General features: G+C 42.5%; 1 protein-coding gene across 2 annotated transcripts; it reads left to right on the forward strand.

Annotated features, from left to right (window-relative positions):
• The first annotated feature begins 17,298 nt into the window (after window positions 1-17,298).
• LOC138645009 (uncharacterized) lies at window positions 17,299-21,622 on the forward strand. 2 transcript variants are annotated; one of them, XM_069733976.1, is made up of 3 exons: window positions 17,299-18,190; window positions 18,375-18,491; window positions 20,589-21,622. In XM_069733976.1, the coding sequence occupies exon 1, from the start codon at window positions 17,451-17,453 to the stop codon at window positions 18,177-18,179; it is 729 nt and encodes a 242-aa protein (XP_069590077.1). In that variant the 5' UTR covers window positions 17,299-17,450; the 3' UTR covers window positions 18,180-18,190; window positions 18,375-18,491; window positions 20,589-21,622. The 2 variants fall into 2 exon arrangements, with proteins under 2 accessions (XP_069590077.1, XP_069590076.1); XM_069733975.1 differs by having other exon boundaries at window positions 17,300-18,491.
• Window positions 21,623-22,804: the final 1,182 nt, after the last annotated feature.

Here is a 22,804-nt window from a genome sequence, read left to right on the forward strand (position 1 = left end):
TCTATGGCCCACTATTTGTGAGAGAGATGGCACGCTCAGGACTGGCACACAAGCCCAGAGGCCAATATTAATCTCCCACTTTTTATTTTTTTTCAGGGAAAATTTATAAACCCAATAAAAAAAATAATAAATAGGCTTTCTATGGCCCACTATCTGAGAGAGAGAGATGGCACGCTTTGGACTGGCACACAAGCCCAAAGGCCAATATTAATCTCCTTTTTTTTTTCAGGGACAATTTATAAAACCAAAAAAAAATAAATAAATAGGCTTTCTATGGCCCACTATTTGTGAGAGAGATGGCACGCTCAGGACTGGCACACAAGCCCAGAGGCCAATATTAATCTCCCACTTTTTTTTTTTTGTTCCAGGGAAAATTTATAAACCCAATAAAAAAAATAATAAATAGGCTTTCTATGGCCCACTATCTGAGAGAGAGAGATGGCACGCTTAGGACTGGCACACAAGCCCAAAGGCCAATATTAATCTCCCTTTTTTTTTTCAGGGAGAATTTATAAACCCAATAAAAAAAATAATAAATAGGCTTTCTATGGCCCACTATCTGAGAGAGAGAGATGGCACGCTTAGGACTGGCACACAAGCCCAAAGGCCAATATTAATCTCCCACTGATTGATTTATTGATTTTTTCAGGTAGAATTTAGAACCCAAATAAAGCAAAAAAAAAAAATAGGCTTTCTATGACCCACTGAGTGAGTGATGATGCACACAGGAGTCAGGAGTGGCACACAAGCCCTGAGGCCAATATTTTTCTCCCACTGATTGATCTAGTGATTTTTTCAGGTAGATTTTAGAACCCAAATCAAGCAAAAAAATAAATAGGCTTTCTATGGCCCACTGAGTGAGAGATGGCACACACAGGGATGGCACTCTAGCAGAAATGTCAATCTTAATCTCCCACAAAAAAAAAAAAAAAAAAAAACAGGGAGTGTCCAACAATTACTATCTCCCTGCAGTAATCTCAGCCAGGTATGGCAGGCAGCAATAAGGAGTGGACTGATGCACAAATTAAATAAAAAGTGTGGACAAACAAAAAAGATAGCTGTGCAGAAAGGAAGGAACAAGAGGATTTGTGCTTTGAAAAAAGCAGTTGGTTTGCACAGCGGCGTACACACAGCAATGCAGCTATCAGGGAGCCTTCTAGGGCAGCCCAATGAGCCACAGCGCTGAGGGGAAAAAAAAAAATGTAGCTTCCACTGTCCCTGCACACCGAAGGTGGTGTTGGGCAGTGGAAATCGCTACAGCACAAGCGGTTTGGTGGTTAATGGACCCTGCCTAACGCTATCCCTGCTTCTGACGAAGTGGCAGCAACCTCTCCCTAAGCTCAGATCAGCAGCAGTAACATGGCGGTCGGCGGGAACGCCCCTTTATAGCCCCTGTGACGCCGCAGACAGCAAGCCAATCACTGCAATGCCCTTCTCTAAGATGGTGGGGACCAGGACCTATGTCATCACGCTGCCCACACTCTGCGTTTACCTTCATTGGCTGAGAAATGGCGCTTTTCGCGTCATTGAAACGCGAATTTGGCGCGAAAGTTGCGTACCGCATGGCCGACCCCGCACAGGGGTCGGATCGGGTTTCATGAAACCCGACTTTGCCAAAAGTCGGCGACTTTTGAAAATGAATGACCCGTTTCGCTCAACCCTAGTGCACAGTATATACCGTATGGGAATAAACATACTAGAAATAGAAGGAAACCAATATGGCTAAATAGAGCTGTAAGGGGCGCAATAAGTGACAAAAAGAAAGCATTTAGAGAATTAAAGGAAGTAGGTAGTGATGAGGCATTCAATAAATACAGAAAATTAAATAAATTCTGTAAAAAGCAAATCAAGGCAGCTAAGATTGAGACAGAGAGACTCATTGTCAGAGAGAGTAAAAATAATCCCAAAATATTCTGTAACTATATAAATAGTAAGAAACTAAAAAAATGATAGTGTTGGCCCCCTTAAAAATAGTCTGGGTGAAATGGTGGATGAGGATGAGGAAAAAGCCAATATGCTAAATGACTTTTTCATCAGTATTTACACAAGAAAATCCCATGGCAGACAATATGGCTAGTGATAAAAATTCCCCATTAAGTGTCATCTGCTTAACCCAGCAGGAAGTACATCGGCGTCTAAAAATCACTAAAATTGACAAATCTCCGGGCCCGGATGGGATACCCCCCAAGTACTGCAGGAATTAAGTACAGTCATTGATAGACCATTATTTTTAATCTTTAAGGACTCCATAATAACAGGGTCTGTACCACAGGACTGGCATATAGCAAATGTGGTGCCAATATTCAAAAAGGGGGCAAAAACTGAACTCGGAAATTAAAGGCCAGTAAGCTTAACCTCTACTGTGGGTAAAATCCTGGAGGGCATTCTAAGGGATGCTATGCTGGAGTATCTGAAGAGGAATAACCTCATGACCCAGTATCAGCACGGGTTTACTAGGGACCGTTCATGTCAGACTAATCTGATCAATTTCTATGAAGAGGTAAGTTCCGGACTGGACCAAAGGAACCCAGTCGATGTAGTGTATATGGATTTTTCAAAAGCTTTTGATACGGTGCCACACAAAAGGTTGATACATAAAATGAGAATAAAGGGGATAGGGGAAAATATGTGTAAGTGGGTTGAGAGCTGGCTCAGGGATAGGAAACAAAGGGTGGTTATTAATGGAGCACACTCGGCCTGGGTAGCGGTTAGCAGTGGGGTACCACAGGGGTCAGTATTGGGCCCTCTTCTTTTTAACATATTTATTAATGACCTTGTAGGGGGCATTCAGAGCAGAATTTCAATATTTGCAGATGACATTAAACTCTGCAGGGTAATCAATACAGAGGAGGACAATTTTATATTACAGGATGATTTATGTAAACTAGAAGCTTGCGCTGATAAAAGGCAAATGAGCTTTAATGGAGATAAATGTAAGGTCATGCACTTGCGTAGAAGTAATAAGATGTATAATTGTGCGCTTAATTCTAAAACTCTGGGCAAAACCGTCAATGAAAAAGACCTGGGTGTATGGGTGGATGACAAACTCATGTTCAGTGGCCAGTGTCAGGCAGCTGCTACAAAGGCAAATAAAATAATGGGATGCATTAAAAGAGGCATAGATGCTCATGAGGAGAACATAATTTTACCTCTATACAAGTCACTAGTTCGACCACACTTAGAATACTGTGCACAGTTCTGGTCTCCGGTGTATAAGAAAGACATAGCTGAACTAGAGCGGGTGCAGAGAAGAGCAACCAAGGTTATTAGAGGACTGGGGGGTCTGCAATACCAAGATAGGTTATCACACTTGGGGCTATTTAGTTTGGAAAAACAAAGACTAAGGGGTGATCTTATTTTAATGTATAAATATATGACGGGACAGTACAAAGACCTTTCTGATGATCTTTTTAATCAAAGACCTGAGACAGGGACAAGGGGGCATCCTCTACGTCTGGAGGAAAGAAGGTTTAGGTATAATAAAAGACACGGGTTCTTTACTGTAAGAGCAGTGAGACTATGGAACTCTCTGCCGTATGATGTTGTAATGAGTGATTCATTACTTAAATTTAAGAGGGGATTGGATACATTTCTTGAAAAGTATAATGTTGCAGGGTATATATATTAGATTCCTTGATAGGGCGTTGATCCAGGGAACTAGTCTGATTGCCGTATGTGGAGTCGGGAAGGAATTTTTTTCTCAATAGTGGAGCTTACTATTTGCCACATGGTTTGTTTTTTGCCTTACTCTGGATCAACATGTTAGGGCATGTTAAGTTAGGCTATGGGTTGAACTAGATGGACTTAAAGTCTTCCTTCAACCTAAATAGCTATGTTACTATGTTACTAACTCTAGACCTTCATCAGAACTGAATGCTTGTGGACATGGAACACTGGTAATGAAGCGCCTGTGTATTCGAGCTGCGTCGCTAGGGACAGCGATTACTTGCTAATTAGTGATAGATTGCTGCTGATGTCATGACTTTCCCAGATGCTTTTCAGAAGTTTATAACATTGAGCCATGAAAGTAAAAAAAAATCACATTTTTTAGCCCCAAATTTTGCATTTCCAGAGGGGTAATAAGAGAAATACAATACAGTTTGCTGCACAATTTTACTGAGTACCCATTAAGGGGAGGAAAACTACTGTTTTGGCACACAACAGGGCTTGCAAAAGAAGGAGCACCATCTGACTTTTTGCAAGCAAAATTTGCTGAAATAATTAGCGGATGCCATGTCATGTTTGGAGAGCCTTTGATGTGCCTAAACAGTAGAAACCCCCCACAAGTGACAAAATTTTGGAAACTATACCATTCAAGGAATGTATCTAGATGTGTGTTGAGAACCTTGAAACCTCGAGTGCTTTACAGAAGTTTATAACGTAGAGAGTAAAAATTTTAAAAAATCTAATTTTTCCCACAAAAATGTTATTTTAGCCCTAATTTTTTTTATTTTCACAGGAATAACAGGAGAAAATGGACCTCAAAATGTGTAGTGCAATTTCTTCTGAGTACGGTGGTACTACATGTGTGCTCAAAAGCTACTTCTGAGGCACAATGCAAAGCTCAGAAGGGAGGAAGCACCATATTGGAGTTAAGATTTTGCTGGACTTGTTTGAGGGTGCCATGTCACATTGACAGAGCCTTTGAGGTGCCAGAACAGCAGAACCTCCCATAAGAGACCACATTTTACAAACTACACAACTAAACCTCACAACCAATTCATATAGGGTAGCAGTGATCATATTGACACCACAAGTGGGTCACAGAATATTATACCGTTAGTGCAGTGAAGAAAAAAATAATTTCTGCTGAATGTAAAAAATACCCTATATATGGATGTACAGTACTGCTTAGCCATACGGCAAGATACGAAAAGGACAGAGCACTATTTGTCTCCAGGAAAGCACATTTTCCTAGAATCCTAGAATAGTTTGCAGTTTCCATATGCAGAGCCCCTAAGTGCTAATCTCCCTCAAGTGACCCAATTTTGGACATTATACCGCTTTGGGAATTTATCTACAGGTGTAGTGAAAATTTTGACTCCATGGGTGGTTTCCAGAAGCAAGCAGCAGTGGATATTGCCGAGGGAATATTGCCAACTGCCGTTGTAATGACCAGTATGTTGTAGTGACCAGTATGTTGTAATAGCTATTATGTTGTGGTGAGCAGTACATTGTTCATGCTTCTCGAGTCCCGCACCCTTTAATTAGGCGGGTTCTCATTACAGGAATGCCAAACATGTGGGTGCTAACTGTGGTTCATTTGGGAGCACAGAATTTACTAAATCTCTTTTGGGGGAGCGAGGAGCAATTTGGCTTTTCCAGAGCCTTTGTGCTACCAGTAAGATGGAAGACCCCTATATTTCCATTGACAGATGACAGACCTGAGTGGGGACTTTTTTTGTAGATTGACTTGAAACTATTATTGAACATATTTTTTGAGCACACCAAAGTCACTCGGTTAGCACTTGAGTATGCTCAGATAACACCTTATCCGAGCACGTTCGGTCATCACTATAAAGTTTTCAACATTTTTGCAAATGTTGCCTATTTGGTCAATGCTGTAAATTACCAGACACTATGAATTAACATCGTACGTCTGAATACCTCAAATATATCATTGTGGTAGACGTTTATTCACATGTATAGAAACTCTACATCATTATATAGTCCAGTAAGTTTATTGCTACTATAATGTGTATAACATCTCAGTTATATATTATTAGTGTATAAATATTCATTGGCATTACACAGCAAGGAATGTATATTGGCAATGTATAGATTGCTGGAGTTCTATTCTATGCATGTTTATTGCCAACACAGAGGTACTCAGCATAATTGTAGAAAGCCACAAGGTACTTATAAGTAGTGAAGATACTCATTATCCAGCATGACATGAATATTTCAAGTGGATACTAAGTTACATTATTCTGCTCATCAGGTTTTATAATGCAATTTACAATATACTCATTCATTTTTGCATAATAATCACATCTGGCACACTTTGTATCTGCAGTACATCTCTATTTCCTATATTTCTTTTTTCTCTTTTACTTTTATACAAATAAATATGGAGATAAAGAGAAAGATAAGGCACAGTTGTTACTTCACATTCACAAGTACAAAGCCTTTATCTAACTGATCTTTAAATAAATAAAATATGCTTCAGTTTACTGCAAGATTTAGCTCTTGTTCTGTTAATATTCATTTTTTTATTAATGATATAGAACAGGGGTACACAACCTGCAGCCCTGGGGACACAAAAGGCCCACAATGCCAATCTCTGTGGCCCCCAACCACATAGACAGACAAATGCTTATCTGACAATTGTAAAGAGTGTACTATGATATGTGGTTTCATTGCAGTTTGACACTGTTGTGTGGGTACTGTATTGGTAATGCCTAAGGTAACTCTGTACACTCAGCTCAGGTTAAGGCCAGTTTCAGACGTCAGTGGCTCCGGTACATGAGGTGACAGTTTCCTCACGTACCGGAGACACTGACTCACGTAGACACATTGAAATCAATGTGTCTCTGCACACGTCAGCGTGTTTTCACGGACCGTGTGTCCGTGTGCAAAACACGGAGACATGTCAGTGTTCGTGGGAGCGCATGGATTACACGGACCCATTAAAGTCAATGGGTCCATGTAAAACACGTAACTGGTCCGAATAACTATAGCAATTGTTACCATCCACCTCTCGTGTCTCCCCTTTTCCTCATAGTTTGTAAGCTTACGAGCAGGGCCCTCACTCCTCTTGATATCTGTTTTGAACTGTATTTCTGTTATGCTGTAATGTCTATTGTATGTACAAGTCCCCTCTATAATTTGTAAAGCGCTGCGGAATATGTTGGCGCTATATAAATAAAAATTATTATTATTATTATTATTATTACCATACACGGACGCTGTCCATGTGCAGTCCGTGTGCCGTGCAGGAGACAGCGCTACAGTAAGCGCTGTCCCCCCACGTGGTGCTGAAACAGCCATTCATATCTTCTCTCTAGCAGTGTTCGCTGGCGAGAAGACATGAAAAATCCTTTTTTTGTTGTTTTTTTGTGTTTAAAATAAAGATCCCTTTCCCACCCCCCTCCCACCCACTGTGCGCCCGCCCGCTGTTAATAAAATACTCACCCGGCTCCCTCGCAGCGTCCTGTCCTCGCCGCATCTTCTCCTGTATGAGCGGTCATGTGGGGCCGCCGATTACAGTCATGAATATGCGGCTCCACCTCCCATAGGGGTGGAGCCGCATATTCATGACTGTAATGGGCGGCCCCACGTGACCGCTCATACAGGAGAAGCTGCGGCGAGGACAGGATGCTGCGAGGGAGCCGGGTAAGTATTTAATTTACAGCAGGCGGGCGCACAGGGAGTGGGAGGGGGGTGGGGACAGGGATCTTTATTTAAAACACGAAAAAACAAAAAAAAAGGATTTTTCATATCTTCTCGCCAGCGAACGCTGCTGGAGAGAAGATATGAATGGCGGCTTCAGCACCAGATGCAGAGGACAGCGCTTATCTCTAGCGCTGTCTCCTGCATGCTCCGTGTGGTACCCAGTCGGCACACGGGCGGCACACGTGTGCCGCACGTGTGCCACACTGATGTGCCACATAAACGCACGGACACACGGACACGGATAATTCCGGTACCGATTTTTCCGGTACCGGAATTATCTGGACGTGTGAGACTGGCCTAAGGGAAAGAATAGGATATAAATTAGCATTTAGCTAGTGATAAATAGGAACTTTAGGAATCATAGTAGTTACAGATAGATTAAGATAGGCAGTAGTGTGTTGTGAATTCTGTGGCAGAGCTCCCTCCTGTGGTCACAAGTGGTACTTCGTCTGATTCTCTCTGTGAGCTTCTGTTGGTGGAGGGAAGTGGTACTGCGGCTTCTGAGTTTCCTCCCTCAGGTGATCTGGTGAGGTCGTTAGGTGCTTCTCTACTTAACTCCACCTAATGCTTTGATCCTGGCTTCCTGTCAATGTTCCAGTGTTGATTTCAAAAAACCTGATCTGCACATCCAAACATAGACACATTGTGAACAGGTGCTGAACCCAGAGTCGCCAACTCGTATATATTTAAGTAAATAGGGCAGCACACTGCAGCGCCAAAACATGCAAACTTGAAAACACAAAATTTGAACTGCATTACTGCACTGAAAATATGAAAAATGAGAGCTTTTAGCGCATAAAAATGGCCAATTTTATGTGTACCTCGTAGCCACGATAAGGCATCTCTCTTATACGAGGCCCTACGCTTGACCTACCTCTCTGAGAATAAACGTCTCCATCTGAATGGGTACATGTGAAACCTCTCCTTGGACTCAAATTCTCTCTCACTGTGGAGGGGTATTGGACCTATTATAATTAAAACACCTGAAGCTAGGAGGCGGGGAGTGCACGATCAGAAGGCTAGAGAATACATTTCAAAAAACCTGATCTGCACATCCAAACATAGACACAGTGTGAACAGGTGCTGAACCCAGAGTCGCCAACTCGTATATATTTAAGTAAATAGGGCAGCACACTGCAGCGCCAAAACATGCAAACTTGAAAACACAAAATTTGAACTGCATTACTGCACTGAAAATATGAAAAATGAGAGCTTTTAGCGCATAAAAATGGCCAATTTTATGTGTACCTCGTAGCCACGATAAGGCATCTCTCTTATACGAGGCCCTACGCTTGACCTACCTCTCTGAGAATAAACGTCTCCATCTGAATGGGTACATGTGAAACCTCTCCTTGGACTCAAATTCTCTCTCACTGTGGAGGGGTATTGGACCTATTATAATTAAAACACCTGAAGCTAGGAGGCGGGGAGTGCACGATCAGAAGGCTAGAGAATACATTTCAAAAAACCTGATCTGCACATCCAAACATAGACACAGTGTGAACAGGTGCTGAACCCAGAGTCGCCAACTCGTATATATTTAAGTAAATAGGGCAGCACACTGCAGCGCCAAAACATGCAAACTTGAAAACACAAAATTTGAACTGCATTACTGCACTGAAAATATGAAAAATGAGAGCTTTTAGCGCATAAAAATGGCCAATTTTATGTGTACCTCGTAGCCACGATAAGGCATCTCTCTTATACGAGGCCCTACGCTTGACCTACCTCTCTGAGAATAAACGTCTCCATCTGAATGGGTACATGTGAAACCTCTCCTTGGACTCAAATTCTCTCTCACTGTGGAGGGGTATTGGACCTATTATAATTAAAACACCTGAAGCTAGGAGGCGGGGAGTGCACGATCAGAAGGCTAGAGAATACATTTCAAAAAACCTGATCTGCACATCCAAACATAGACACAGTGTGAACAGGTGCTGAACCCAGAGTCGCCAACTCGTATATATTTAAGTAAATAGGGCAGCACACTGCAGCGCCAAAACATGCAAACTTGAAAACACAAAATTTGAACTGCATTACTGCACTGAAAATATGAAAAATGAGAGCTTTTAGCGCATAAAAATGGCCAATTTTATGTGTACCTCGTAGCCACGATAAGGCATCTCTCTTATACGAGGCCCTACGCTTGACCTACCTCTCTGAGAATAAACGTCTCCATCTGAATGGGTACATGTGAAACCTCTCCTTGGACTCAAATTCTCTCTCACTGTGGAGGGGTATTGGACCTATTATAATTAAAACACCTGAAGCTAGGAGGCGGGGAGTGCACGATCAGAAGGCTAGAGAATACATTTCAAAAAACCTGATCTGCACATCCAAACATAGACACAGTGTGAACAGGTGCTGAACCCAGAGTCGCCAACTCGTATATATTTAAGTAAATAGGGCAGCACACTGCAGCGCCAAAACATGCAAACTTGAAAACACAAAATTTGAACTGCATTACTGCACTGAAAATATGAAAAATGAGAGCTTTTAGCGCATAAAAATGGCCAATTTTATGTGTACCTCGTAGCCACGATAAGGCATCTCTCTTATACGAGGCCCTACGCTTGACCTACCTCTCTGAGAATAAACGTCTCCATCTGAATGGGTACATGTGAAACCTCTCCTTGGACTCAAATTCTCTCTCACTGTGGAGGGGTATTGGACCTATTATAATTAAAACACCTGAAGCTAGGAGGCGGGGAGTGCACGATCAGAAGGCTAGAGAATACATTTCAAAAAACCTGATCTGCACATCCAAACATAGACACAGTGTGAACAGGTGCTGAACCCAGAGTCGCCAACTCGTATATATTTAAGTAAATAGGGCAGCACACTGCAGCGCCAAAACATGCAAACTTGAAAACACAAAATTTGAACTGCATTACTGCACTGAAAATATGAAAAATGAGAGCTTTTAGCGCATAAAAATGGCCAATTTTATGTGTACCTCGTAGCCACGATAAGGCATCTCTCTTATACGAGGCCCTACGCTTGACCTACCTCTCTGAGAATAAACGTCTCCATCTGAATGGGTACATGTGAAACCTCTCCTTGGACTCAAATTCTCTCTCACTGTGGAGGGGTATTGGACCTATTATAATTAAAACACCTGAAGCTAGGAGGCGGGGAGTGCACGATCAGAAGGCTAGAGAATACATTTCAAAAAACCTGATCTGCACATCCAAACATAGACACAGTGTGAACAGGTGCTGAACCCAGAGTCGCCAACTCGTATATATTTAAGTAAATAGGGCAGCACACTGCAGCGCCAAAACATGCAAACTTGAAAACACAAAATTTGAACTGCATTACTGCACTGAAAATATGAAAAATGAGAGCTTTTAGCGCATAAAAATGGCCAATTTTATGTGTACCTCGTAGCCACGATAAGGCATCTCTCTTATACGAGGCCCTACGCTTGACCTACCTCTCTGAGAATAAACGTCTCCATCTGAATGGGTACATGTGAAACCTCTCCTTGGACTCAAATTCTCTCTCACTGTGGAGGGGTATTGGACCTATTATAATTAAAACACCTGAAGCTAGGAGGCGGGGAGTGCACGATCAGAAGGCTAGAGAATACATTTCAAAAAACCTGATCTGCACATCCAAACATAGACACAGTGTGAACAGGTGCTGAACCCAGAGTCGCCAACTCGTGTGCTGCCCTATTTACTTAAATATATACGAGTTGGCGACTCTGGGTTCAGCACCTGTTCACACTGTGTCTATGTTTGGATGTGCAGATCAGGTTTTTTGAAATGTATTCTCTAGCCTTCTGATCGTGCACTCCCCGCCTCCTAGCTTCAGGTGTTTTAATTATAATAGGTCCAATACCCCTCCACAGTGAGAGAGAATTTGAGTCCAAGGAGAGGTTTCACATGTACCCATTCAGATGGAGACGTTTATTCTCAGAGAGGTAGGTCAAGCGTAGGGCCTCGTATAAGAGAGATGCCTTATCGTGGCTACGAGGTACACATAAAATTGGCCATTTTTATGCGCTAAAAGCTCTCATTTTTCATATTTTCAGTGCAGTAATGCAGTTCAAATTTTGTGTTTTCAAGTTTGCATGTTTTGGCGCTGCAGTGTGCTGCCCTATTTACTTAAATGTTCCAGTGTTGGACTTGCTTTTCCCTGGATCATTCCTGTGGCCTGCTGCTCTGCATAGCTAAGTTCTTCTTTGCTATTTGTTTGCTATTTTTTCTGTCCAGCTTGTCTAATTTGTTGCTGGAAGCTCTGGGACGCAAAGGGTGTACCTCCGTGCCGTTAGTTCGGTACGGAGGGTCTTTTTGCCCCCTTTGCGTGGTTTTCTTTAGGGTTTTGTGTAGACCGCAAAGTTACCTTTTCTATCCTCGCTCTGTTAAGAAAGTCGGGCCTCACTTTGCTGAATCTATTTCATCTCTACGTTTGTCTTTTCATCTTAACTCACAGTCATTATATGTGGGGGGCTGCCTTTTCCTTTGGGGTATTTCTCTGACTGCGGAGAGTGTGCGGAGAGGTGAGTAGTGCTGAGTGTCTCTCTGTCTACTTGCGTGCATGTGTGTGTATGTGGTGTGGTGTGGTGCTGTCTGTGTCTTTGAGAATAGTGTGGTGCAGTGTGTGTGAGTGGTTGTGTGTGTATATTGAAGAGGGCAGTGAATAGGGGTGGTGGAGGAGAAGGCAATGATGGAGGTGGTGGAATTGGCAATGATGCGGAGGTGGGGGAGAATGTAATGATGGTTGTGGTGGAAAGGACAATGATGGTGGTGATGGGGAGGCAATGATGGCGGTGTTGGAATGGGCAATGATGGGAGTGGTGGGGAGAAGGTAATGATGGAGAAGAGGGCAATGATGGGAGTGGTGGGGGAGAAAGCAATGATAGAGGTGGTGGAAAGGGCAATAATGGGGTGGTAGAGGAGAAGTCAATGATAGTTGTGGTGGAAAGTACAATGATGGTAGTGGTGGAAAGGGCAATGATGATGGTGGGGAGGGGGGAATGATGGAAGTGGAGGAAAGGGCAATACTAGGGGTGGTAGGTGAGAAGGCATTGGATGGAGGTGGTGATGAGGACAATGATCATTGGATGGAGGTGGGGATGACGACAACGATGTGGTGGAGGGGGAGAACAATGATGGAGGTGGAGGGGGGCTGCATTTTACCCTATGAGGGGGTTGCATTATACTATATAAGGGGGCTGCATTATACCCTATGAGGGGGATAGCATTATACCCTATGAGGGGGGCTGCATTATACCCTATGAGAGTGGCTGCATTATACTATATGAGTGGGGTTTTATTATACTTTATGAGTGGACTACATTATATTGTGTGGGGGCCTGCATTATATTCTGTGGGGGGCTGCCTTATTCTCTCAGGGGGCTATATTATATTCTGGGGCCACATTATTCTATATGAGGGGGCTTCATTATGCCCTATGAGGGGGCTACAATATATTCTATGGGGGGCTGCATTGTACCTTATGAGGGGGTTGCATTATACTCTGAGGAGGCTACATTATATTCTGTGGAGGGGCAGCATTAAACTATATGAGGGGGCTGCATTATACCCTATGAGGCGGCTACATTATATTCTATGGGGGTTGCATTATACCTTATTATGAGGGGATTGCATTATATTTTGTGAGGGGCTGCATTATACCATATGTGGGGCTGCATTATATTCTCTGAGGGGACTACATTAGATTCTATGAGACGGGCTGCATTATATTTCATGAGGGAGGACACATTATATTCTATGAGGGGGCTACATTATATTCTATGAGGGAGCTACTTTATATTCTATGAGGGGGCTACCCCAACCCCTGCTACATAATTAAGATGTGTACTACCTTACCGGAGATGTCATTGATGAGAAATTGTCACGGTGATCTACTGTGAAGTCACTGAGCTTGAACTGCAGTGACCTCAACACTGGCATTTTTCCCATGATGCCTAGATCACCAAAGTCCAACCCGGCGGGGAATACAGCCTCAGTGACCGAAGGCAACCTCGATGACTACACATCTAGTCACTGAAGCTGCACTCGCAGCAGCTCATTTTCCAGTGGTTCTCAGCCTAGATGGTCGCATCTTGGCACCATCCAGGTTGAAAACTTTTTATCCCCCAGACATAGATTCCGGTGTGGGACAGAACGACAGACAGGTGAGGAATATTTTTTTAAATTTTAGTTCTATTAAAGGAGACAAGAGATTCCATGAAATTAGGTATTATGTGAATATTTGTTTTATTTCTAATAAAGGACTTTATTCTTTAATTGTCTTTATTTGTCACATAACTATAGGATTAGTAATGGAGAGATGTCCTATAAACACCTCTCCACTACTAAGCCGTTTACTTGATGTCACCTGACAATACAAAGGTGACATCAACCCCACAAATATGAACCCTACTTGGTACAGGTCAAGTGAGAAGAGCTGGGCAAAGCGCCAGAATTCACGCATCTATTAGATGTGCCTTTTCTGGGTGGCTGCTTGCTGCTATTTTTAGGCTGGGGGGCAATATTCATGACCCCTTACCAGCCTGAGAATACCATCCCCCAGTTGTCTGCTTTATCAAGGCTGGTTGACAAAAATGAGGGAGACCCACACCATTTTTATAAATTATTTATTTAAATAATTATAAAATGATGTGTGGGGACCCCTCTTTTCTTGATAAGCAGCATTGCTGAAGCTGACAGCTGAGGTATGTAGCCCCGAGATGTGAGTTTTGCCTGGATAGTTATCAAAAATACATGGGAACCCAGCAGGGTTTTCTAAATTATTTATTTACAGCACAGGAGCCGGCTGATGAATACACCATCAGCCTCTCCTGCTTTCACTGTTATTCATGGCAGCAGTCGTCGGCTGATGGGAGCTGTAGTCCCATAAGCTGACACCAGTGACCGGAGGTAAACTTTATACCTCTGATCACAGCTCCGTATTCACACTGTCTTTTGACAGCATGGGAACCGCAGCTCTCTGACCTGCTGGGATGATTTCACAACCAATCAGAAGTGGTGTTTGCCGCCCTGTCATGCACATTACAGTGCAACAAACACCCAGTGTTCGGGCAGCCAATCACCATAATGCCACACCAAAGATGGTGCTGGCATTCCTGTGATTGGCAAGCAAATAAAGGCGAAAATATAATTACTTACTGAGTAACGAATAGTCTGTATAGCATACTATTCATGCGAGTAACGAAAAGTGCCGAATGTATTCGCTCATCACTACTAATTATGTGCTAAGTATCATCATTTTTTATTATTATCTAGAGCACTAATCCCATTCACATTTCAGACAATTTTTATTTACAGGCTTTAGCACTATAGAGTGCAACTTTAACTGTTTGTTATATACAGAGATGTCTACTTCTAATTCGCACCTGTACACACCAGTTTTCAGATTTGGAAGTGCCATACAGTCTTTTGTTATTTGTACATTAGCTCTTTGACTGAGCACTCCATCATCCAGCCTGTGGCTGTTTTAATTGCAGCAGGATCATTCCTACCCATAAATTCTGGCTTTAGCAAAAGAGAGGTATTCACACTAGACACACAAGTTACTAGCAAACTCGAGATTGCCTTGCCCTCAGCTCCTGGGCATGCATGAATTGGCCAAATTATGTGCTAAGTATCTCCATTTTTCTTATTATCTAGTGCAGAAAGCTATTCATTTTTCATATGTTTCATATTTACATGCTTTAGCACTACAGAGTCTAACTTTGTTTGGGCCTTTTTTGAGATGGAAAAAGTATGACCCAACTCAGGTTATCTACCAACTTTAAAAAAAAATCAGCAGAGGCAAAATTCCAATAATTTGACTATTACATGGATGAATCGGCTCATGCGCGATTGTAGAGACACAGCGTCAGTATCCGCTCACGTCTACTGGCCCGACTGTCTTTAGAAAGACTGCATGGACCACAGTTCATATCACTGAACACCAGCTCTCTCTTTCCATGGGAATAACACTACCTAAATAACACAAGGTAAGGGTAAAACAGTGTGGTAATAATAGCATACAGAACAGTCCCAACAAACACACAAGATGGTGCAAATTACAGAGTCTCACACTTCCACTGACTCTTCAGGATTAGAGCTGCTTCCAGGTCTGACTACGCCCATCAGTGGCTCCCCACTTTTGGCTGGCCTTCATCGAGAGGAGGTAATGACAAGCTTGGCAAGCTAACCGAGAGCAATGAGGTATGTGGTCAGGTGGATTCTTCAAGAGGTCTCTAGGGTTTCATTGAAGGTCAATGAAGCAGTCATGTGCTCTTTCAGCTGGGGCTATGGTATCCTAAGCTGACATCCTGTAGAGTCTCTTGGAACATTGGAAAAAGTCTGTATATGTAGTTCACAACTGGCCTTCAACCAGCATCCAGAGGTCTAGAGAAAGATGTGACTGAGGTTATCTCACATTGTGCAATTATGTAATCTATTTGCATAGCTTTTCCTTCTCTGTTTTGAATGGCAACAAACTGGCTGGCCTGGACAATGTATAATCAACATATCAGCAAGCATCATCCTTCAGTGACCATTTATTCATGTTTTGCAAAGATAGCAGTCAAACTGTAGGAGTTGATATTAGAGTTAATATTCGTCCTACAAGAAGAGTCAATACTTCATACAACAGTTTTTGATTCTGGGCCTACTGAATTTACATCTGGCGTAATTAAGAAGAAATGCTGTGTTGTCACAGCGATCAACATGAATCTCACTGTGCAAAAATGTGCACTAGAAGGCTTTTACAACCATCGGCCATCCCATCAACTGCATGTGTTGCTTCTTCCTCATCTGTCACCATGGCAAGTCTTCTCATATAGGTCTGTGGCTGCAAAACCTACACTTGTTTACAGTATAAGGAAGTGAGAGCCGATCAGCTCTTATGGAAGTGGACATGCCTTCTCTTTTTAACCGATCTCAGACACTGAGCACATCACATCTTCCTCAATCCACCATAACATCTCCGCATGCACCTCATTCACAGTCCAGCAATTTGTCATGAACACTCTACTCCACCCTCTCTCAGTACAGCAGCTGGTGTATACAGACCCTTTCTGAAAGTTGATGGCTCTCGCAGTCTTCAAGTACTATTTGCCCAGTCATCATTACTTTGTGAAAGATGTGACTGAGCTACACCATAATATTGCAGACAACATCACCCATTCCATGACAAAATCTATGTTTGCCATGATACATTTCACGACTGACACCTGGATGAACAAGCATGGCGCTGGATGGGGGCAGTGGCGCTCTATACGGGCATCGCGCTGCCCTGGTAACAGGCGCGGTCATGTGACCGGGCTTTTGTTGCCGGGTGACGCGATCCCTGAGCGCCGCGCTCGTCATCAGGCGGCAACATGCCGGGGACGCGCCGCCGCAGCTGCACACAATTAGGGTACTTCGGACTATATATAGGGAAGCCATGCATTGAGCTAGTCACCTCCTGACGAAGCTGCAGGACAGCGAAACGCGCGTCGGGGTCATCTGGGAGCCGCGTATTTACCCTCACTATGGCTGCAGGTATGGACACATCATAGTTATTTATAAGGGAGATGGGATATAGCCTCTGGGGGGTAGAGCCTCTTTATTGATTACCCGCTATACTCTGGGTGTATACTATACTACTTAGAGGTCTATGCCCATTGTTTATGTATGTGTAGTTATAGTCCGCTGTAGCGCTTTTATTATTGATAGTATTTTCTTCTGACTTGGGACTTTTTTAGTGAGGGTATCTATGGGAGTTCTCAGATTGGATGTCTTTGTTGCTACACTAGAGAGTCCATTGATAGCAGAGTGTTCTGGATTTCCATCTCTGTTGTCACTATTTATATATTAGTCTTGACACTTCTATATATGTATATGTATTGTTATCGTTTAATGTATTTTTCTAAACATATAATAAAGAGCTGATATTTATATTTACTAGTGATCGTGTTTACTTCACCATCTCTATTGGTTATAGCTATTGAGTTGTGGAGAGGATCGTTGTGCCTTTATTTAGAGGAATGGTTTTTGGTGGTATGTATAATATTATCTGTGTTTACAGATGCCTCTAGTACCAATTATATGGACTATAAAAAGCGTGACAAAAATTGGATTTCCCAATTGGGATCTTTATTTGGTGAACAGAATGCAACGGAGACAGACAATAGAGATATTAAGGATTTGAAGCTCAACATCAAAGACCTACTCCACAAACGCACTAAAGTGTGGTGGAATAAGGCAGCATTAGAGAACTATTTACAAAGAGACATTATCCCCAGAGGTTTAAGAATTCAGATTCATCCCACTTCAGACATTAGTGATCCAACATTTGCTAACAGATGGGAAGAGTCCATGAATAAGTGCTCACGTACATTGTTGGAGCTACTTATTGGTGCAGATCGTAAAGCATTGGACAGTATAGAAGGAGAGATTGAGACCCTGAAAAATAAAATTCAGAGTGTATTGCCTGTTGAAGATTGCAATAAATTTGACAAAGAGTTGGATGCGGAGTTGAATAAGTGGGAGAAAGAGATACAGGAGTTTAAGGTCCGAAAATTCCAACGTGACCTTCAAGACTACTCAACAAATAGGATCTATAAGTGGCAGTATAAAAAAGCTCAACGTAAGCCAATATCACGTTCATCATCTGTGACATCGCTTAGATCAGAAGAATCATGTGGCGAGCCTTTTTTAGGCAAACGGGGTGGGTCAAAGGAAGGAGGCAATTTGGAACAGCAAACCCACAAACCCGCTACCCCGCTCCCACATATTCAAACACGCAACTACAACAAGAGATACAAGAGGATGTAAGAAATCTTAAGGTAATTAACTTATCGGACACACAACTATCGGGGGCACAAGTTAAGGTGTTGGAAAGGGGGCTCTCCTTCTCTCCATCAGCCAAATTTAATTATTTCACAATGGTGAAAGATTTGGAGCTATTTGCTAGAAAACTGTCGTTCAAGAAATTTTTCGCTAATCAGTCTAAAAATCTATTTCCAACAGACATTGAGCAGCAGGCGCTATCAGACTTGGAATCCCTCTTGGACGAACAAGCACAAGAGGGTAACGAGCACTTTCCTGCCTATCTGCATAGCCGTTCACAACATTTCCCCCCTACAGGTATAAGTCCAAATGTTGACATCTTTGTGAAGTTGGTAAAAAATGATATTGCGTTGTTACCTGAGGATGTCTCGAGATTTAATCTATCTGCTGCCGAGAATAGGGCAGTAAATGAACTTAAAAAAATGAAACATCTTGTTATAAAGCCTGCGGACAAGGGGGGTAATGTTGTGTTATGGCCGGTAGATATGTATGAACGTGAGGCCTTTAAACAGCTCCACACGAAACAGTGCTATGCCAAACTTGACAGTAACCCCCTTAAGAGATTTAAGAATGATCTAGATGTGTTACTCCAAAATGGTTTTGAGCAGGGTATCATCTCCAAAAAAATGTTGGATGGTTTGACTAATGACTCACCCATTATCCCCACATTTTATATGACCCCTAAAATACATAAGGATGCCTGTAACCCACCGGGACGGCCCATAGTCTCTGGGATTGGTGGACTATGTGAGGGAGTGTGTAGGTTTATAGATTTCTATCTACAGAAGTGTGTCGAGACGCTGCCATCCTTCGTTCGGGACACGTCAGATATCTTGAGGAGATTAAATGATGTAGAGCTCGAGCATGATATGTTCCTCGTTACTTGTGATGTGGAGGCGCTTTACACTTCCATACGCCATGACCATGGGATCGCGGCGTCAAAGTCCTTCTTAAATATGACTAATCTTGATTTAGATTTGATTGATTTTATTATTGATTTGTTGACTTTTTCCCTGACACATAACTTTTTTACGTTTAAAGATCGTTTTTTCCTACAGCTCCAGGGCACCGCTATGGGGGCGACTTGTGCACCCTCGTATGCTAATTTGTTCCTGGGGCTGTGGGAGAGGGAAATCGTTTATGATTTGGAGGACTTTGCCGCCGTGATCTCATGGTCTAGATATATTGATGATATTCTGTTTATTTGGCAGGGAACTGAAGCAGGGCTCACATCGTTTCTTAACAAACTAAATAAAAATCCTCTTAATATCAATCTGACATGGAAATTTAGCAAAAAATGTGTGGAGTTTCTAGATGTGCTGATAGAGGTTGGCAGCGATCGGTTTGTCACTACGGATGTATTTCGTAAAAAGACGGCCACTAACGCACTCCTCCATGCGGGGTCATCACATCACCCACAGACTATTAGGTCCGTCCCGGTGGGACAATTTTTACGTATGAAACGTATTTGCTCGGATAATTTTAAATTTGAGCAACAGGCAAAAATCCTCACACAGAACTTGAAACAGAGGGGTTATAATCATCATAACATCAGGGCTGGCTATCGGCGGGCCAAGTTTACACCTAGGAATCAGTTACTTATCAAGAAACAAAAACCAACAACACAAGTAGAACAACCAGTGAGATTGATCACTGATTTCAATTCCAGGTGGACGGATATATTAGATATCTGTAGGAAACATTGGTCAGTATTGACAGCTGACAATGATTTGGCCAAACATCTTCCAGAGGTGCCATCTATTACGTGGAGAAGATCAAAAAACCTGAAAGATATCTTAACCCGTAGTCATTATATACCTCCCAAAAATTCCTTTTTCTCAGAGAGATCAGGCCCCAAATGGGGTTGTTTTAAATGTGGCGATTGTTCGGCCTGCAAATTCATGGAACGTACGTCTATATTCTTCAACAGTGATCAATCACGTACATACAATATCACTCACCATATCACCTGTAGAACTGATATGGTTATATATTTTGCATCTTGCCCATGTAACCAGATATACATTGGCATGACCACACGACAACTAAGAGTGAGGGTGTTAGAACACGTGAGGGATATAAAAAATGTGGATCCTACTCAGGATATTACAATGTTAAAAACCATCCCCAGACATTTTTTAGTCCACCATAAGAGTGACCCGAGGGGATTTAAAGTAAGAGGAATAGACAGAGTTCATTTGGGAATAAGGGGAGGCAATCATCAAAAAGAACTACTAAAAAGGGAGACCAAATGGATTGTTGTACTTAATACCCTTGCACCTCGGGGGTTAAATGAGGTGTTGAGCTTCAAATCCTTTATCTAATGTATGGCGCGAATTTTAATGGTGTATGTTGTTGTTTATATTGTTTTTATTATCGTCTTTATCTATCTAGGTATGTGAGCTGTATACTTACCGCAACGTCCTGGTCGTTAGGCATGGAACAATCTATGATGAGCCTATAGGCGATAATCAAGCCGACTGACACCTGTGTGATGGAGCCACTGATCGCATGAATTGGAAGGACCCTATTGAGAAAAAGAATAATCGGGAATTAAAAAAGCAGATATGAATAGTTATAACAACCGGTTATGTTGGGGCAAATATGGTGCTAAAAACATGTGGGGACGGATTATGGTCTATGTAGAGGTAGTTTATATTGGGTATTTTTTATTCTGTATCCGCTGTCATGTTCTCAACATGGGTGATAATGTATTCTCTGGCTCTATATACAGATGTCCATTTATGTAACTCATTTTATTCTATTCATGTCAAACTTGTACCATGGTTACTATTAGCACCTTATTTGTGAGACACGTTCCTTCTATATGCGTGGAATCATGCTATTTTAACATTGTTATGCAGCGGCACTGTGTACCACTGCAATATGTAGGCCCATATGGACATTGGAGAGGCTAGCGTCATTATAGATAGAAGTAGGGGTACTTACCCCTACCTATGTATATCTTACACTAATAGGCCCACAGGTATAGCCACGACAGGGCATGGGGGTTGGGTGCACAATATTATATACCTAGTGATGTTTCTTATAGTATTGCAGACTAGTGCGCGACCCGCGCATGCGCTGTTGCTGGATGGGGGCAGTGGCGCTCTATACGGGCATCGCGCTGCCCTGGTAACAGGCGCGGTCATGTGACCGGGCTTTTGTTGCCGGGTGACGCGATCCCTGAGCGCCGCGCTCGTCATCAGGCGGCAACATGCCGGGGACGCGCCGCCGCAGCTGCACACAATTAGGGTACTTCGGACTATATATAGGGAAGCCATGCATTGAGCTAGTCACCTCCTGACGAAGCTGCAGGACAGCGAAACGCGCGTCGGGGTCATCTGGGAGCCGCGTATTTACCCTCACTATGGCTGCAGGTATGGACACATCATAGTTATTTATAAGGGAGATGGGATATAGCCTCTGGGGGGTAGAGCCTCTTTATTGATTACCCGCTATACTCTGGGTGTATACTATACTACTTAGAGGTCTATGCCCATTGTTTATGTATGTGTAGTTATAGTCCGCTGTAGCGCTTTTATTATTGATAGTATTTTCTTCTGACTTGGGACTTTTTTAGTGAGGGTATCTATGGGAGTTCTCAGATTGGATGTCTTTGTTGCTACACTAGAGAGTCCATTGATAGCAGAGTGTTCTGGATTTCCATCTCTGTTGTCACTATTTATATATTAGTCTTGACACTTCTATATATGTATATGTATTGTTATCGTTTAATGTATTTTTCTAAACATATAATAAAGAGCTGATATTTATATTTACTAGTGATCGTGTTTACTTCACCATCTCTATTGGTTATAGCTATTGAGTTGTGGAGAGGATCGTTGTGCCTTTATTTAGAGGAATGGTTTTTGGTGGTAAGCATGGCCAAGTGCACTGCATCTCAGTGTCTGGGCATGGAGTGACTGTGGGGGAAGGTGGAAAAGAGTCTGCTCATCAAGTCTTGGAATCCCCAAGGCTTGCAGGGTGTTTGTTGATGGGAAACTAAACCACTACACACCAGAGTATGGAGAACTAAATTACTAGACAACAGGGATTGGAGAACAAAACTAATAAACACCTATGGTTAGAGAACTAAACCACTACACATCAGAGGATGGAGAATTAAACCACTACACACAAAAGAATGGTAAACTAAAGCACTAGACACCAAGTCTTGAAATCCCCAAAGATTGTGGGATAAACCTCTGTACCTAACACTTCCTTCGCTGCTTCATCAACTTGAATCACTACAGAGGTGTTTCGGCCTATTAGTTAACCGTTTGATATGTGCTGTGCCGACACTGTGGAATTCCACTCTGAACATGTTGCAGCAACTGTGGCTGCAGTGATGAGCCCTGGTGAAATATGTAGTTTTCCATAGTCTAGGTCAAAGCAGTCCAGACGTGGTGCAAATCACGCTTGTGCATCATTATGCACAGATTCAAAATGGCTACTAAGATGGTTATCACTGATGATGCCATCATCAGCATCACTATTCTGGTAATCTACATGCTATAGCACACTTCGAATAGTCTGCTGAAGACTTTGATGGTCCCATATGAAGAGGTGGAAGCAGAGGAAGATTTGGAAGAGATAGCAATATCTCT

This window comes from Ranitomeya imitator, chromosome 7 (genome assembly GCF_032444005.1).
Source record: "Ranitomeya imitator isolate aRanImi1 chromosome 7, aRanImi1.pri, whole genome shotgun sequence".
NCBI lineage: Eukaryota > Metazoa > Chordata > Amphibia > Anura > Dendrobatidae > Ranitomeya > Ranitomeya imitator.

Bases quoted from the DNA above. Each gene is read 5' to 3' on its own strand.
- LOC138645009 (XM_069733976.1), top strand. From the start codon at position 17,451: ATGGACTATAAAAAGCGTGACAAAAATTGGATTTCCCAATTGGGATCT.